General features: G+C 49.5%; 1 protein-coding gene across 1 annotated transcript in view; it reads right to left on the bottom strand.

Annotated features, from left to right (window-relative positions):
* Klhl29 (kelch like family member 29) overlaps nucleotides 1-18,026 on the bottom strand; it is a 298,502-nt gene that overhangs the window by 119,376 nt on the left and 161,100 nt on the right. Inside the window, exon 3 of the mRNA XM_052186148.1 lies at nucleotides 15,623-15,952. Within this exon, the coding sequence (XP_052042108.1) occupies nucleotides 15,623-15,907 (285 nt within the window). The 5' untranslated portion in view covers nucleotides 15,908-15,952. The remainder of the gene's footprint in view (nucleotides 1-15,622; nucleotides 15,953-18,026) is intronic.

The raw sequence follows: 18,026 nt of genomic DNA, 5'->3' as shown, positions 1-18,026 counted from the left end.
TTTGAAAACCATAAACCACCCCACCATAAAACAGCAGCAGCCCTATTTTTCCAGTGTAAAAAGATTTTTCTTCCTCATTTTGTGGTCTGCTTGGATGAACAAACTCCTGGAGTGGGGAGGCTGGAGGAGGAGGCAGAAGAGGCAGTGTCGTTCCTGGGCAAGGCCGCTGGTGACCGTTGGCACCAAGGAACGGCTCCATGCTTTGTCGGCACACCCTAGGTGGGGTGCATGGGCGCCCCCACTGTGTGAAGTGTCTCCTTGTTACAAATGAAGTCATTCTCTATCATTAAAGATGATTTCATGTGAGCCCCACTCAAACAGGTCAATTGTGAGAACCTGCTAAATGATGTAAATATAAAGGTTGATGTAAAACATAAAGAAATGATGTAAATCATAAAGAAAGAAAGAAGGAAGGAAGGAAGGAAGGAAGGAAGGAAGGAAGGAAGGAAGGAAGGAAGGAAGGAAGGAAAGAAAGAAAGAAAGAAAGAAAGAAAGAAAGAAAAAGAAAGAAGGAAAGAAAGAGGATCCAAGATGGCGGGAGGGAAGACAGAATCAGCTGGGAGATGAAGACCACAGTGAAGATTAGCCATAAACTAGCAAGGGCCAAAGCTGGGTCAGGCTGCACCATAGCACAAGAGATGCCATCCCACGTACAGGAAAAAATCAGCAAGTCATTGAATGTTGACATCTTCCATCTTCTCAGACGTCTGCTTCTCAAAGGAATCTATCCATAAGGTAAGACTTGCAGTTCATATACAGTCACTACCAGCACCAACAGCCATTGTCTACTTACTGTTGTCCCAGTGACACACTAGAATGTTTGCTAGGCAGTGTTTTGCTGTTCTTAGGTTACAGATGAGCAAGATAAAGACACAGGATGGGCAACCACCTGACCAATGGCCAGGCTTCCTGACCTAATGGCCTATGTCCTTCTTGGCATATGCTCTGCTTCACACCTTTCGATTAGACATATTTGCTGCAGCTCACCTGTGCCAAGAGCGGATATGTGCAACTGATACCCAACTGGGACTGTGTGTGTGTGTGTGTGTGTGTGTGTGTGTGGTGTACATGCCTGTGCAGAGGTGAGAGACAAGGCCTGGGAATGTCAGTAGAAATATATTAATTGGGATATAAAGAAGATTGATGGACAAGAGGAAGTGGGGAGACTCTCTCTGCCCCTCTGTTGAGATGCAGTGGGGACCTGAGCTCTGCACAGGAGGAGAAACAGAATGGATGGTAGACTGCTAAAAGAGTGGGAGGCTGTCCTTTGATCATGGATGGGCAGTAGTGAGGGAGGAGAGGGAGAGGCAGGAGGCAAGGTGAGATGCCTTCCAGATTACATAGCCAGGTGGGTAGCAGGCCTGGTCCCTGAGGCAGGCACATAGTAGGAAACTATAGTTAGGGTGCGACACAGAGCTGGACTCTGGGCATTTTACCTTGGATGGGCTTCAGGGAAAAGAATCTGAAACTAGAATCATGGGGTTTCAAGAACTTTGAGTTCAAACCTCATGCCCTATGTCTTATAAGCCACAGCATCGAATAAGCTACCAGGCTTTCTGAGACTGTCTCCCAGTGTTAATGAGGGCACTTACCACATGGTTTGTTGTAAATTCTCAAATAAAAATGTGTAAAGCTCTTGACACAGTACCTGTCTTGGTAAATGCTTTTTTCATAACAAGATAGAAGAAAAGAAGAACACACTACGGTAACCACAACCACCCACACAGCACACGGGTCAGAACTCGGGATTATTGAGGACACAGGTTCTGGGTTTGAGATGTGGGGAGAGAGTGGGTGATCTCTCATTTCACGGGAGCATAGCAGCCGCTTTGCACAATGCCTTAGTTTGGGATTCCTTTAATCAGGGAGGTGGTATGTGCATTCCAATATGGATTTGACTTATCTGTAGAAAATTGGCTGCCACCACCATGATGTCACAGGGAGAACAAGAGGCAGCCATGGAGCTGCTCAGAAATGAGACCACCACCGGGGAAAGGCTGAATAGGACTGCAGAAGTGCATAGCTACTTTTTTCTTTTTTCTTTTGGGAGTCGCACGGATTTCCATGACTACACCTTTTACCCACAATTCAACGTGATCATTCAACACATATTTACCGAGCACATAACAGGCAAGCGTGAGGTATGAGCAATTCAAAAACCTAGGAAGACAAGGTCCTTTGTCTCAAGGACATACATTCTGGAGGGAGACAGATGAGGGGAGAGGAGAAGGTCACACAAAGAAGGCCATGGTCGAAATAACAGAGCACAGAGTACATCTTAGACACCATTGCCACAGCTTTAAATTATGTAAGAAGCCCTGCAACTCCACGGACTCGACAGGATCGTGATTTCATTTCACAGAAGAGAGGCAACCGAGCAGCTGAGAGAGGAAATTAACAGGCTAAAGTCACACAGGATGCAGATGAATGAGGATTCATCTGATTGGTCAGGGCTGCGAACCCATCACTGTGTAGACAGAGGTGTGCTAATCACTGTTTCAACTGGTGTGGGATTGGTATCCCCACTGGGACTGGCTGGTGTGGTGGCTAACCAACTGATCCTTTCATGCTGTGTGTACAGATAACTTGTTGAACCTGACTGCCTTCCAGGCATCAACGTCCTCTCCTCCACCATTTCCTCCTCCTCCTCTTCCTCCTCCTCTTATTCCTTCTTTTGTAGCCCTCAGGCACACCATCAGACAAAAGTTGAGGGGGGAATTATGGAACAATCAACAGGACAAGGTGGGAATGTGCCATGAAATACCAGTACCCTGCTGTTTCAGGTAGACCCAGGATCTCTTGGAGGCCCTGGATGGGAATGTCAGAGTGTATTCTGAACAGTCAAAACCAAAGACTGTGATGGGCACATACCCGTGACTCCATCTTTTAATCTCCATGCAGGTTGTCTGTGGGACACCTCTGCTCCAAGCCAAGTTCTTGGGCTTGATAATAAACAATAGAATCTGGCCCCATCCTGGGAGCTGGGCTTATCTTTTATGGAGTCATGTGGTATCTTTTATGGAGCCTGAGCTAAACTTGAGGCTCCCAGTGGAGCAGCCTGAGAAACTCCAGGCCACCTTTCGGTCAGAGCCTGTATGACCAAAGCACACAGACAGCAGTGGTTTAGCAGGCTGGGCAGCAGAGTGGGGGAGCAACCTGAAAATGGGCGTTGGCTAGCCGGAGTCCGTCCACCAGGGATAAGGAAGCTGCTGGTATATGATTGATAGTCTGCCTGTGGGTTTGTTGGATCTCTAGTCTCTGTAACTCAGGGGCCCAGAGGTAGGCATGCAGTGGAGAGGCAGCTGCTAACTCTGATGCTCTCAGAGCTCACCTGGATGCCAACCGTGAAACTAATGTTGTTCTAGGATGGGAGGCAAGGGACATGGGATATCTGGACTTGGGAAGATTTGGCAAGAGAAACACAGTCTAGTGTTGGATGTGGCAGTTACTAATTTCTGCCGGGAGGAAGCAAAGCACTCATTTTGCAGAGCCCGCAGACCTGCCAGGTGCACATCTTCCCTGCAGGACTGTCAGATCAACAGACTCTGTCAGCCTGGTGGGGGAAACTGCTGGGGCCTCAAAAATGGATCGTCCCAAGTTTTGAACACCGGTTAACTTCCTCAATTATTTACAAGGAACACGATGTGCCGTAATGAAGTCTAATTCGCGATTGCTTTAATGCCTTGATAACACAATATTCTCAACATTCTCCCCTAATCTTAGCAGATGACAAGTTGCCACTATTGAATTCCCATTAATATGAATTACGGGCGCAATATATTTTGCCCAATATAATTTCCTCAGTCTAATATTTTGAGGGAATGAAAAGCACACCCTCAGCATGTTTCTGACGGATGAGGTGATGATGGGGGAGGAAGTTGGGTCCTTTGCCAGGCTAGGTATCCCTGGCTGGGGGTGGAGATATGCATCCTGGGTAGAAGGCAAGATTCTAGCACCTGGATATTCTATCTTCTCTCCTCCATTCCCTCTTCTCGTCATCAGAACACAGGAAGAATCTACCCTAAGCAGAGCAGTCCCTGTGTCTTGACCTCAAATGCAGGGCTCAGATGTGGAGGTCTTAAGGTGTCCCCTTGTTGGCTGCATAACCCTGAATATCAAGTGACGTCCCAGAGGTTATATAAGAACAATTATGGCACTGACATCACATAGTCGTGACGATGCAGTGACAAAGGGCAACATCTAGCTCATAGTAAGCACGCAAACACCCGTGACAGAGAAGATAACAATGGGACAAACCTGTGGGCACATTTTGGGACTTGGCTGGTTGGGTGGCACTCTGAATTAGCTCCTAAGATGGTTTGTAAGAGCTTGGGGTCCATGTGCTCAGTGCCAGGGAACCTTTGAAGATGGTGAGGTTGTAGCCACGCCCCCCTCAAGTACAGACGAGGCCCTTGGCAGTACTGGAGTACTGACTCTGAACATAGTCCTTTAGTCTTTGGTAACTCCAGCACTCTCCTGAACACTCCTGATTCATGGCCTGGCTTTTCTACTGTGCAACTGTGAATGGAAGCCAAGTGCCTCTTGAGTGGCTGTGGTTGGGGAAGAGCGAATGGGGGAGCTGAGAGAATTTTCTCCTCTGGACCATCACCTGTTGAATCAACAAGCTACCTCATGGAGGATATCCATCTCACAATTGCCCAGGAAGCTCCCCCAAACCCCCCAGCTGGGCCATCTTCAAGCCCACTCCTCAGGAGTGCTTCCCTACACTCCAAGCTACTAACTCATGGTGGACCCAAGCCACTGATGCCCAGAAGCATAACATCTGGCCAGCCGGCCTTGAGCAACATCACTGTGCATTTCCCTGTGTGTTGCACTGGGCTGGGTCTCAGCCACTGAGCGAGACTGCCCAGGGATGTGTCTGCTCTCTCGAGTGATTGCGGGTAAGAAACATATTGTCTCCTCTCCCAAGTAAAGGCAATGACGGGTGTTGGGCGGTTAGAGTGTGGATTAAAGGGGAGGGTGTTGGCAAAGTGCTAGACATTCTTGGAATGAAGCAACTAGTACATGAGGGCCCTAACAAGACTGGTGAGAAGATGCATCATGGGAGGGAGGGGTGGCCCAGTAGGTAGAGAGCTCCCTGCACAGAAATGCAGACATTTCTGAGTATGGGATCCCAGAGCACATGTAAAGCTAGACTTGATGACAATACACCTGCAATGTTAGTACTCCTGTGGTGAGGAGCACAGTCCCCGGAAGCTCATGGGACAGCCAGCCTGGTAGCCCCTGAGAACACGAGAGCGGCTTAGTTCAAGGTAAGGACTGATACCCCAAAATTGCCCTCTGATCTCTATACATGCACAGTGCCATGTATAGGCACATGCACATGCGTGCAAACACACACACACACACACTCACACACACACACAAACACACACACCACAAATAAAAAGAGATTTACAAAGCTGCAGTGAGTCGTGAGCAAGTAGGAAACTATCAGAAAAAAATGTAAACGTTTAAAGGAAATGGTTATTACGTCAGGATCCGACATATTCTGGAAGACATGGAGGACCTAAAGAATGGAGATGCTTCAGTGGTATGACGTCCACACTGCTAACATCACCTCATCATCTGAATGCGGGTACCCACCCCGAGCCAAGCAGCTCACCAAGTGGTTCTGCCTTCTTTATCCTCAGCATGAACATCCCCAGAAACTACTCTCTGCTTGAAGGACGGCTGCTCCACCACAGTCTTTTGATTAACAGATAGGTAAAGATGACGTAAAAAAATCATCTCCCCCTCACCCAACGGTAGAGCATATGAATGAAAAAAATGGATGTATAATTTCATTCATCCTGTTCTCAAACAGGTGAGAACCTCTACATGCCAAGTCTCACCTGGAGCTTACGTTTATTAATAAGGAGACAAGAGGACATGCTTGTAATTCTAATAGTACCATAGCAACACCGTTATGGGAATGAGAGAAATACTAGCAAATTTTCTCACCACTGATATGGTCATATTTAGGCTACCAGTTGTAGAAAGAATAAGAAAACTTCTGGGCAGACAAGCGAAGGGGTTATGATTCTAGGAAGAAGGGCTGGCCAGGGCAAAGTCCCCGGGGTTTGAGAGATCTGCACAGGGTCAAGGATTATAGCCTGGTGTGTGTGTGTGTTAAGAGAACAGCAAAACCGTGCTATCGCTGTTGGTGCTGCAGGAGGCATCTGCATATAGGTGGGTGGATAATAGGGAGAGGGTGCTCCCCGTGGCTGCTGCAGCTGTTTTAGGAGCCAGGAGCCAGGTGAAGTATGGACGATGAAGGGATGTATGGCTAACTGTTTCTTATGCGCTGCCCGACCACAGAGGAGGTTCCCACCTATTTATTCTCAGCCTATGTTTACAAGAACCCATGAGGCATGCTGCCCAGCGCCGTGGCTTTGGTGTGAGGTTTCTGGAATGCTCCTGCCATTTTCCCTTCCTGTGCGTTGGCTCCATCCTCAGACTCAGGGTAGAATGGCTACAGCAGGCCAAGATATCACATCCTCAAGTGACGTGATCCAGAGGTAGGAATTTATATATATATATATTTCCTTCCCCCCTTGGAACTCTTCCTTACAGGCAAGAAAAGCTCTCCCAGACTCCCTCAGGATCTACTGGCCAGAACTGGGTCACATGACTCTTTCAGAACTCAATAATGGGCAGCAACAACAGGATCCCATGCCTACTTCAGAGTCATTGCAATCCCAGCTGGGACTAGAATTTGTTGATCTGAGACCTAGGCGTTAGAAGCTGAGCCAGAAGGAGTGCGTGAGGGGGATAGATGGAGGGAGAATAGATGTTAGGCAGGTGACCAGCAGCATCTGCCACAGACAAGGACAATGCCTTTTCAGGCCTGGAATTGTTTCTGGCTCTGCTCACCCCTGAGCCCATCACCATATCACCCCGAAGTCCTAGCTTTCCTACCTGCCAGAGGGCCACTTCTGACCTGAAGCCAGGACCCTTTAAGTAGTGGGTCAAGATCTGAGTTCTGTGTCGGTCTAGTCCTTAGTCGGGTGAATCTCAAGTCTAAAGCTCTTCTAGCCTAGTAGGGATGACTATGCAGATGCCAGTGCTGTGGCCCAGGGCTAGATACCCTGGGAACTCTGGCTACATCCTCTTGTCCAAAATATTCACCTTGAGCATAGGAGCTACTGGCCTACCTTGCAGAGCCAATGGGAAACTTGGCCAACTTGTGCTCTGTCTCCCCAGAACAAAAGAGGACATTAGGGGGGCAATGCGATTGAGGAACTCAAGACACTTGGAGCCTCGAGAACAGGTGTGGGTGGCCAGTAGGAGCAGTTTCCCAGAAGTGGGTAGTGGCCAGCAGATTGTATTTTGAGTCCTGGCTCAGGGACAGTCTGGTTTCTGCTTCCCACGTAGGCATCTAGCTCTGGCCCCAGCTACATAGCCTCCTCCCCCTGGCACTGAGGATTACATAGTATTCACCTACTTTCTCCAGGAAGCAGAGGAGGGGTGCATGGTACATCCTGATGAAGGCCCACATGCCTTGCCCAGTTCGCAGGGCTCCTTATTTACCAGAGGAAAATGAAATTCTAACCCATGGATTCTAGAGAGGAACTCACAAGTCAACCCGCCATGTTTCCCCTCACTAAAATGGAGGGGACTCTGTGGGACCAGTGGAGAGGAAATGGCGCCTAAGTGTCAGAATCTGTCCTGGTATTGTTTCCCTGGGTTATTTTTGGCCCGGCAGACATCTCCCTGTAACAAATGGGCTGGGCTCTCAAAGTTCATTTGTGCTTTGGCTGTTTAGATTTTGCAACATAGTTTCCCTCTGGAAAAAAAAAAACCCAACGTGACAAATGGTGTTGAGACTTCCAGGTTCATTCTCCAAAGCCCATTTGACCCTTGATGTAGCTAAAATGCTGTCCTTGTACAGTGAGGAAAAAAATGTTTAATTGCAACATAATTAAATGAAACAGAAAAATATTAGAACTGAATAAGAAGTAGATCTGTGTGGATCTTGAAGGATACTCTTCCCAAAATCCTACTAAAAGAAGGGGTGTGGGGGGATGTGTCAGATCTCTTCTATCAGGGGAAGCGCCATCAGACTGTCTGAATCTGGGGCTGCTTGTACATTTCTGTCACGTTGCTAGCTCGCTTTCCTGACTTCACTCTCCTCCCAAAATCTTCCTAAAAGAATGTTTCCCTCTGTGAGTTTTCGTGGGGACAAGCCCGTGAAGGGCATCTCCTTCGGGTGGTTTTTATTTTAATTTAAAATCAGCAGGCTAGGAATGGAGGTGCATGCCTGTAATTCTTAGCTATTGGGTGGCAAAGGCAAGAAAACTGCCATGGCTTTGAGGCCAGTTTGAATCACACAGGGAGACTCAGGCTAGCCTGGGTTTCAGACTGAGACCCTATCTCAACAAGCAAACAAACAAACGAAACAAACAAACAAAAACCAAAAATGAAGAAAAGAAACCAACCAACAAAAACAGTAATAAAAGAAACCAACCAACAAAAACAGTAATAACAGCAACACCCCAAATTGGTAGGTTAGCATCTAGCTTTGGCCATGTCCTGGAGACAGAAGTATCCCTGTATCTCTCTAACTCTGGGGACAGTGAGTGTGTCAAATATGGCCTTCAGGATAAGGAGTAGAATCTTGGCACAGCTGTGGGATCTTGTGGTAAATGCTCCTTCAAGGTCTGTCCCCTAGGAACCAAGGAACCCAGCCTGTTTCTTAGCAGTATAGTCCTTTCTGTGTGCCCCAAACCTCCTCAGTAGTGTCCTATGTAGACAGGGTGTAACATTGGGATGTCTAAGTCCTGAGGATCTAGGCCTGATACCCTATCTCAGGCTAGGTGGTGGGAGTATTAAGTAGATTCTAGCTTTCTGCCTGGGACTCAAAAACCTTCACCAGAAGCAAAAGGGCAGATAACTGTGCCTAAATAAATGTGCTGGGCAGTTGAGAGAGACATGGAAGGCTTCTGTGACGACCCTCTCCTCCACAAAATTACAGCCAAACAGGGAAGCTATCGAAGTGTAGCTCTCACATTGACAGCTTCTGGTAGGAGTGAGGGAGGGGGAGGACTCAGCTCTATTTAAGGGGCTGACCACTGAGAGTTTGACCATGCTCCAGGAAGTATATACATAACACAAATTGGATTTCTTTTAATTTTAATTTTGGCAGGGGCGTGTGTGTGTGTGTGTGTGTGTGTGTGTGTGTGTGTGTGTGACATATGTCGTGGGGCAGACATGGGAGGGCTGGGAAGTGTGAGTGATCAGGGTGTATAATGTGAAATTCCCAAAGCATCAATAAAAATATTATGTTAACAAAAAAATGTGCTGGGGACCTGGGTTATACCATGAAAGTGACCACAAGTTTGGTCATCCGTGATGCCTGCTTCTCGTAGCAGTAACGTGAGTCTATAGTCTCTCTCCCTCTTTCTTAGGCTCTGGCTTTGACTACTGGGGTTTTAGCTCCAAGCCAAGGCTAGAATAGCACCTGTGCTTTAGCCTTGCCTTCTTGCTGCTTTTGAAACCCCAAACCACCCTGTGAAAGAGGCTGAGCCAGACAGATGGACGTCATGCCGAGAACCAGGTCCCTGGCCTGATCAGCCACTAGCCATAGATGTGGGGGCTTGGACAACCTTATCACTGGAGCCCAGCTGAGCCAGCTGTGGCTATGCCCTTGAAGTTGTCAGGAGATCTAGCCACAAAGTCTAAAGGTCGATGTTATGCAGCAAAATTAACTTGTACACCCTGCCAATTCCCGCCCATTGTGCCATTACTTTCTAACTCCTCACCACCTTTTGTCCTGACTTATGGTTTATCTCTTAGAAATGTGGTAAAACACACTATCTTCTTCTTTCGTCAAAAACTGAAGTTCAAACCACTCAGGTCTGCACTCTCCAAAAGGCAGCCTTGAAATGGGTGTTTTGGAGAGGTGACATTTCTCCTTTCTGTACACACTGTGTGACTGGCAGATGGGTTTTAAGTCGATGAAGACAATCCACAGTGTAAACGTGACTTAGGGTGCAGGCGGAAAGCCATTAGCTCGGTACTAACATGTGCAAGCTGTCTCACATTGCTTTATCTGACCTGATAATTTATCACGAGGGAAATCAAGGCTACTTGTTGGTGGATCAAGCCACGGCCTTGGGGCTGAAAATCGCCCACAGTCGGGAAATGTGCTCTGAAAAAGGGTTGGAGCTGCTCTTCCAATCACACTGTTCTGTAGCCTTGGTTTCTAACATGAACATACAAGGGACAGGAGACTTGAAAAGCCTTCTCCATCATCATTCCCAGATCTTAGAACCGCAAGATAGCAGGGGCAGTACATTAGGCTTGATGGTTCCTCCCACGATGTCTGTGTGGACCCCGGGTCATCTCCCTCAAGAGAAGCCTTCCCACGAAGCCGAGGTGTACCCCTGGGCAGACACATTCTTTACGAGTTGTTTCCAAGCCCGACAGCCTCCAGTGCTCATAAATGTCAGCCTCTAGCTGCTAGGCACTCTGAACACCGATTTCCCAGCCCCTCTAAGCTTTCCTCTGGCTTCCAACACAGGCTACTTCACTGCTTCTTAGCCAGATTTATGTTCAAAGGCTGAGCTCCAAGGGGTGACAGGAATGTCTCAGCCTGAATGCCCCCAACCACAAGGAAAAAGAGGCTTCTCATACATTTACTTTGCGGGCATCTGCGAGGATTCTCCAGTTTATTCTTTCAGTAACAGAATTGCATTTTATGAAGCCGTCCTTTCTCTGTCAGGCAGGTTTGCTGAGAATAATTTAAATTTCATGCAGCAGCAACTGCAGGGCATTGGTGCCTCCCTTCCATTCGCACAAACAGGCCTGGCATGGAGCCAGGCTTCCTCCTCAGCAGTGCCCTCCCCGAGTGCCCCGACAGCCAGAGGGAAGGTTGTGGTGCTGGCCCAGCTCCTCAGTTTCACCTGCGACATCAAAGGGGGACAGGATAGTTCTTCATCCAAGCAACAACCAGCAGGCTGATTTTCCCCAGACGGAGAGCCTTTCAGACCCACTTGCCAGTTTCCTGTGTGTGTGTGTGTGTGTGTATGCGTGCGTGCTTGCGTGCGTGTGCGTATGCGTGTGTGTGTGTGTGTGTGTGTGTGTGTGTGTGTGTGGTGCAGATACATATGGAGGTCAGACATTGGCATGAGGTGTCTTCCTCCATCATCATCTTGTTTTTGAGATGGATTTCCTCACTGAACCTAAAGCTTGTTCATTTGGCTCGACCGGCTGGCCAGTAAGCCCCAGGGATCCACCCGTCCTTGGTCACCTAACACTGGGGTCCCAGGCATGTGCTGCATGCCTGGCTCTTTGCCTGGGTGCTAGGGAAACTCAGGTCCACAGTAGGCATTTTACCAACTGAACTATCCTCCCAGCACTGACATGAACTTTGCTTGAATGCTCTCTCAGTGGCACATATCCGTCTAGAGTTTGCTACACCTATTAATTCGCATAACCCTTGTGTTAAAGATACTATTATCATTTTCATTTTGTAGACATAGAAACTGAAGCCTCACTTGCTAATGGCAGGATTCAATTCCGGCCTGTCTCATCCAGAGGCTCTTGCCAGCTGTGCAGTGAGAGGTGACGTAATCTTTGACTTAACATTCTCCCCTTCTGTGACACGAGAAGCAAACGTGCCCATTTTCTAGCCTGAAATTCAGAACTGATGGTCACTAGGTGGACTGGCGATGGCAAAGCTGCTGTCATTCTCTTGCAATCAAGGTTTCCATGGTGAACGGATGCTGCCATGCAGCCTGGGGTGGAGAGAGCTGGCCCAGACTGGTTCCGTCTGTCTTGGGAGTAGTTACATTGTATATTCTCTGAGCTTCACTAGGTTTAGATGCAATAATAGGGCAGGTGGTCTCCAAGAAAGCTTTCCCCCGGCTCTGGCGACTCAGGGTCTGGAGGGAGGGCAATGCCTATGTTCTGGGGAGAGGGAGGGTATAGCCTGCTACATCCCCATGCTATTTCAGGACCCCGTGCTTGTCCAACTGGCCTTTCAACAAAATATGTAGGGATTCTTTAGGCCATGGGCAACCAAAGACACAGAAAAGTCAAATCAGGCCCGAAGGTAGCCACGACAGAAAGAATTGTCATCATCTTGCTACCCAGTCTCTGGGAACATGGATGTCTTTCCAGACAAGAGCCCAGAGTCCTGGCTGAGCAGGGGCAGACCTTAGCCCTGGACCTCTGGCATAGGGCGCGGCAGGGGACCCTGAGTAGTACCAGAGCCTGGAATGTTCACCCTGCTTCCTGTCTGACAAAAAGAGGTTGTCCCCCAAGGCCCGACAGCTGCCCCTTGTCTCTGAGTCAACATGCTTGGGTTCCTAGGGGGTGGCCCTGGATCCTGAGTAGGGGCACGGGTCCTCTACACCCAGGGCAAGGACGGCGACTTCGAGCAGCCTCCACACACTGCTTGTATCGTTGCTCCCCACTTTCCATTGCCTTCTGGGGTGGCGGGGGTCTATACTTCCCTTTGACAAAAGAGCCTTCTGGCTGGGATGATAAAACACTTTCATATCCTCTGCTTCGATCACCTCCTTGCCAGGTAGGTTGATTCAGTTTCAGGTTGGGAACAAGAAGGTGCCCTCTTCCATAGCCTCTTCCCTTTCTTCTCACCTCCTATCTCCAGTCTTACGTCCGGGTCACCTTGAATCTCAAACACTCAAACAATTTCCTTCCCCACCTGCTCAGGGCTCCAGCTCTTGTGCTTCATCTGAAGACATCCCTCTGCTGCCCTTTTTTTTCCCTAGGCAATAGTGAAGTAAACACCTCTCCTCACAGTAGGACAACCTTGTTCTTCCAGGCTCAGTGCCTGACAGCAGCGGTGAAGGGTTGACCTCATTGTCTAGACAGTGAACCACCAGCCAGCACCTGTTCTATCCCGAGCACTTTACATGGAATTCTACCTATGGTGTGTTTGGTAGTCAGGCGCCAATCCTAGAACATAGGCCCAGAGGGGCCAGACAATTTGTCCAGTATCACTCAGTAAGAGGTTGATTGGAATTAAAAATCTAGTCAATCTTTGAGGTCTTGTTTTTTTCTACTCCACCGAGTCCCAGTAACTCCAACAGGAGAGACACTGACTTGTATGCACACACATCCATTTATATACTGGCCTATGGTTTCCCCAATGACAAGAGCCAGATCTTTAGTGGCTGCTTGGCGAAGACCTGGCTGGTTGACCAGGGAATTACTGATTGACACCTGGGTGTGGCCCAAGTGTCCATTAATGTGATCAAGGCATAGAGGTAGACACACAGGCTAGAGGACAGGCATCTGGACTAGCAGCAGCAAGGCCGGAGTGACAGGTGGCACTATTGCCTTCAACAGTGGTCCTCAACCTTAGTAATGCTCTGACCCTTTAGTACAGTCCTTCTTGTTGTGGTGACTCCCAACCACAAAATTATTTTTATTGCTGCCTCATAACTGTAATTTTGCTACCATTATGAATCACAATATAAATATCTGGTATACAGAATGTGTGATATGTGACCCTGGTGAAAGTTGCGACCCACAGGTTGAGAACAGCTAGCTTACCTCAAAGACCAGTGCCCTCACTAGAAACCACCATGGGCAGCTCCCCTGCTCCTGTCTGACCCTTTCTCTGCACACGATTCTCTAGCAACCCAAAGAACACAGACCCTAACCAGACCCTACCTGGAGCCTCCAGGTGTGAACCTGGGCTGAGTTGCTCACAGCGGAGATGACACTTAGTTTCCCTGTCGTCACATGCCATGGAGCTGACCTTCCTGGCAGCCTTGAACTTTTGTCCTTTCTCCCACTATTCGTTGGCCCCTGGCTCAGCCCTTGTCCCAGCTGTGGTTTTTCTGTCTGCGGTTTGTTCTTTGCCTCTCGTGTGGCTGTGGTTTGGGGTCTGGCTAGGGAGAAGGGCTAGCGAATACTGAGCTATTTTGGAGCAAACCAGGTTCCATGTGTCCAGGGCAGAGGCAGGGCGTCCATCCCTTCAGAGAGCCATGGCACTGTCTTTTACCCAGCAGAAGCCTAGGTTATATGCCCAGAAGCAGCTCAAGGCTGGCTCTGAGGTACTCATCCTGAAGGGATGGAAGCCATCAGATGGACCCGCAGGTCCAGCTTCTCTCTCTCACCTGGAGCCCTGGCTGTTTGGCGCCAGAGGCCGCCATTCTCCAGATGGCGAACAGCTGGCCTTGACAATTGCCTGCCAGATGTGGCCAGCAGGGCTGGCAAGGAGGCTGTCCTGGATAGAGGTCACCAATTCAGAGTGGCCAGGAGGGCCTGGTGCCCAGGACAGGAATGTGTTTGGCTGGCCCGGGGGAAGTGTGCCTGAATAATCTTCCACCCCTGTTTCCTGTCTAGTGTTACTTCCTTGCCTGCCTTGGTGGGGTGGTGTTTTCATAACAGGAAAATAAAATCAATAAGACACTGCAGCAAGATGTCAGTGTGCTGCAAGCTGGTCTCCAATAGCGCCATTGTCTCGGGTCTCCGCCGGGCTCTGCGGCCAGCAGTGCTGTTATTAATGGGAAGCAGGGCTGAAAGGGAGTTTTGAAAATCGCAGAGACAAAGGCGCAGAGCACCTGGAGAGCATCGTCCACCACCACAGCTACCTCACAATGGCCAGCCTGGGGCTTCCCGCCTTTAATTTCTCCCGCAACCTTCATGAAAGCAGGAAAAGAAAGGCCTGTGCGCACGCACGCACACATGCAGCACACACACACACACACTCATACACACGCACACACGCAGGCCCTGAGAGGGCTCCTGGGAAGTGGTTCTGAATGGCTGGCAGAGGCAAAGGCAGCCTGCAGAGCCTCTGCTCAGCTGAGGGGAAGGAAGGGATGACTGTGGTTCTTGCCGTGACCACCAGCTGTCCCTCTGTGGCTCAGTCTGCCTGAAGGGCTCTGTACAACATGCAAGAGGGGGCTTCAGAGTCCCTTAGTTCAGCCCAAAGCCAGATATGAGCCTTGGGGACATTAATTTCCACATTCCATTTTATACAGACTGGATTCTGCCTCTATTCCTGAGGAACCGTCTCTTATATATATATATATATATATATATATATAAAAAAAAAAAAGGCACAGACTCACACCCCTGCAGCTAATCCCCCCGCAGTATTTGCTGGGATGAGTTCTGGGTCCTTACTGAAACTCCCATAATTAGTATGTCTGGGGACCCTCAGCAATCAGGCAGGCATGTGCGCACTGACCTTACAGGCTTGATGTGAGGTTCGTAGGGACTGTAGACATGAGAAAAACCCACCATGGTGATGATGCTATAATGGGCTCTTGACCCTGTGTGGCTAGTATGGCTGCAAACTCCAGCCACTGATGACCCCCCGGGGGGCTTACATTTTTTTTTTTTAGTTCTTCTATTTAGGGAAGTGAGTATTGCCAACCTGGCAATACCACTTCTTCACTCAAGCAGTAGCTTTTAATCAGCACACGTGTGGCATTGGCATCTGCTTGTCTCCCTACAAGTTGGTTACAGACAGAGCCTGTCTGGTAAAAAGGGCCATTTTAACCTTCAGAAACAACTGCAATGCACTTCATGGAGGCCATGGCTCCAGGAACAAAGACCAGCGAATAAGGCCTCTGTGTCGGCCTGGGCCTGGCTTGTTACCTGGCCCCTTCCCAGAAAGGATAGTGGGTCTTACCTTGGTGGTGACTGCGGAGGCCGAGCTGGCCACAAGACTGGTGATAGCTTCGCTGTTGCCGGTCGTGCAGGGAGCCGGAGCCGTGGCGGGTGTGGGCATCCGGGAGGGTACCACGGGCAGTGGCAGGAGTCCCGGTCGTGCGCTGAGACTGCTGGCTGTGGCGCCCCCAGCCCCGGAGGTGACGCTGCAGACGCTGGTGGCCCCATGGGTCCCATTGACGCTCCACTCACGGCGGTCCCAGCCCACGCGATAATCTCTTTCGAAGCGGCTGTGGTGCCTGGACATCTCGGTGGGCCGTGGCAGCTTCTCACAGGGAACCAGAGCCCGGACCTGTGAGCACAGAACACAGGGGGCCTTTAAGCAAAGAGTAGCTCTGCCTGACCATAGGAGATGGCAACCACCAGCAACGGATGTTCAGCCTCTGCTCTGGGTCCAGTAATGGGTTTCCAAATGCTCCAGAGTTTCAGCAAATTGGTGAATCCTTGATCCTTTTGTCAGGCCCACTTCTGAGCTGATGAGGAACTGGCTGTTCAGGAACACACTGCAGAACGTAATAGGCAGGGTTTGAACCCACAAATACTCAAGTAGTGATTTTTAGTTCTACCGGGCCTCCCTGCCCTGAGCAACATGAGGTGTACATCTTCATCTTGGAGGGGGCAGCATTCCCTCCCACCCCCACTGTGATAGAAGACCTCGGACTGCACATTCGCCAAGTCCGGGTCACATGACCCACATGCGCACTCACTTCACACAGTGGACACGGCCTCGACTAAAATCTCATTCATTCCATATAGTACCCAGGAGCTGGGAGTGCATGCTTGGTCCCTAATTTACAGACAAGGAGACTCACAGAGAGCAAGCAATCCCCGCTGAGGGCAGAGAACTACCAGGTGAAAAAGGTCACTATGTCTCCGAAAGATGTTAGCCTCTGGGGGTTCAGGTCCTTCTTCAAAAACCCCAACCCTGTGATTCAATGCTATACTTCTGGGACCTGGGTAGTCTGGCCTCTACTCCCTGCATCTCCCACGCGGCTTCCTGAGGATCTGAACAGAAGGCCTTTCAGGGTTGTCATGGAGACTAGACGCACCATGGTATGGGGCTTCTGAGTCACCAAGAACTGTATTTTGCCGAGCATCTCTATGATAGTGCTGGCTCCTATTCTGCCAGGGACGTTACTCCAGTCAGGAAAGAGACAAGGCTGTAGCGGGTGGGGAGAGGCAAGGGCAGAGGGGAGAAGGCATGGGAATGCCAGGCTAGAGACAAGGGGCTGTAGGTGAGGGTTGGCTCTACACTTCGCACCCACAGTCTGAGAACCCGTCAGTGAGGTTTGATCCTGTTCGTCCACTTCCGGTCTAGGTTACAGCCTCTCATCTTCCATCCTGCTAGACCAGTTTTGAAGCCGCCGGCTACTAGACAGGCCGCTTATTTTTGAGATGTCTCCTCTGGTCTTTGCATATCTGCTTTCACTGTCCAGGACTTGTGTTTGGGAGCCACAGCCTGTACCCAGCCCAGGAAACCTGCAGCCATGTTTTGCTTACGAGGTGGTCTGGCTCTGGGATTCGTTCTGTAAGGTGCACAGAGCAGACGAAGTGCAGCCTGGGCTGAACCTGCCCCGACCTGTGGCAGAGATGACTGGCACCTTTGGGGATGGATGTGGGTTCCCTGTTTAGTTCATCGTTGTGTATCCAGATTTACAAAAATGTCACAGGAATTCATTTAAAATATTGACTCAGTATTGCACAGTAAAAAAAAACCAGTTGTTCTCCATGCCCTGGCCATTCCTCACATTTTTCACTGGAGGCTTATGGGAGCATGGTCTAAACCCAGCTCTATTTCCTTGACTCCCGTTTGTCCTGGGACCTGCTCCCATATGGCTCATGGGTGCCCACCCCAGGGGGCCGTCGTGCTCTTGCTTGGGTCATAGCCGTCCTATTTGTTAAATCCAATGCACGGTCATGTCATTTCTTACACTCTTTCACATGATATACCACTGACCTTTCACCTTTGGGGTTCGTCCCTGTTCGCCAGCTGTTGACCTGGCTCTCCTTGGATGATGCCACTTAACAGCTCCCCTTCACCCACGCCACTCGAAGCTGCTTTCCCAGCATGCCTCTCCTCAGTACCTTGCTGTCGTCTTTGAGCCTACTGTCTACCACCTCGCTGTAGTCCAGGTTCCTGCATGATTCTCATTCACAACTGAGCGCATTGTTCTTTGGTCTAAATGTCCATTCTCAGGAATGACCTGCCATCTTGTCACACTGAAACAATGGCCTAGCTTTCTAGCAAGTAGGACTTGAGCCTCCAAGGGCAGTTCTGGAGGTTCATCTGCATTCTGAGGGTACACTGGACCTCATAGCTTGGGCTCCTATCTCCCCATTTTTGCCCACCCATGGCTGCCATCTCA

Source organism: Apodemus sylvaticus, chromosome 6 (assembly GCF_947179515.1).
Source record: "Apodemus sylvaticus chromosome 6, mApoSyl1.1, whole genome shotgun sequence".
Taxonomy (NCBI): Eukaryota; Metazoa; Chordata; class Mammalia; order Rodentia; family Muridae; genus Apodemus; species Apodemus sylvaticus.
Note: the sequence above shows the minus strand (reverse complement) of the source record. Positions and strands in the feature narration are given on the sequence as shown.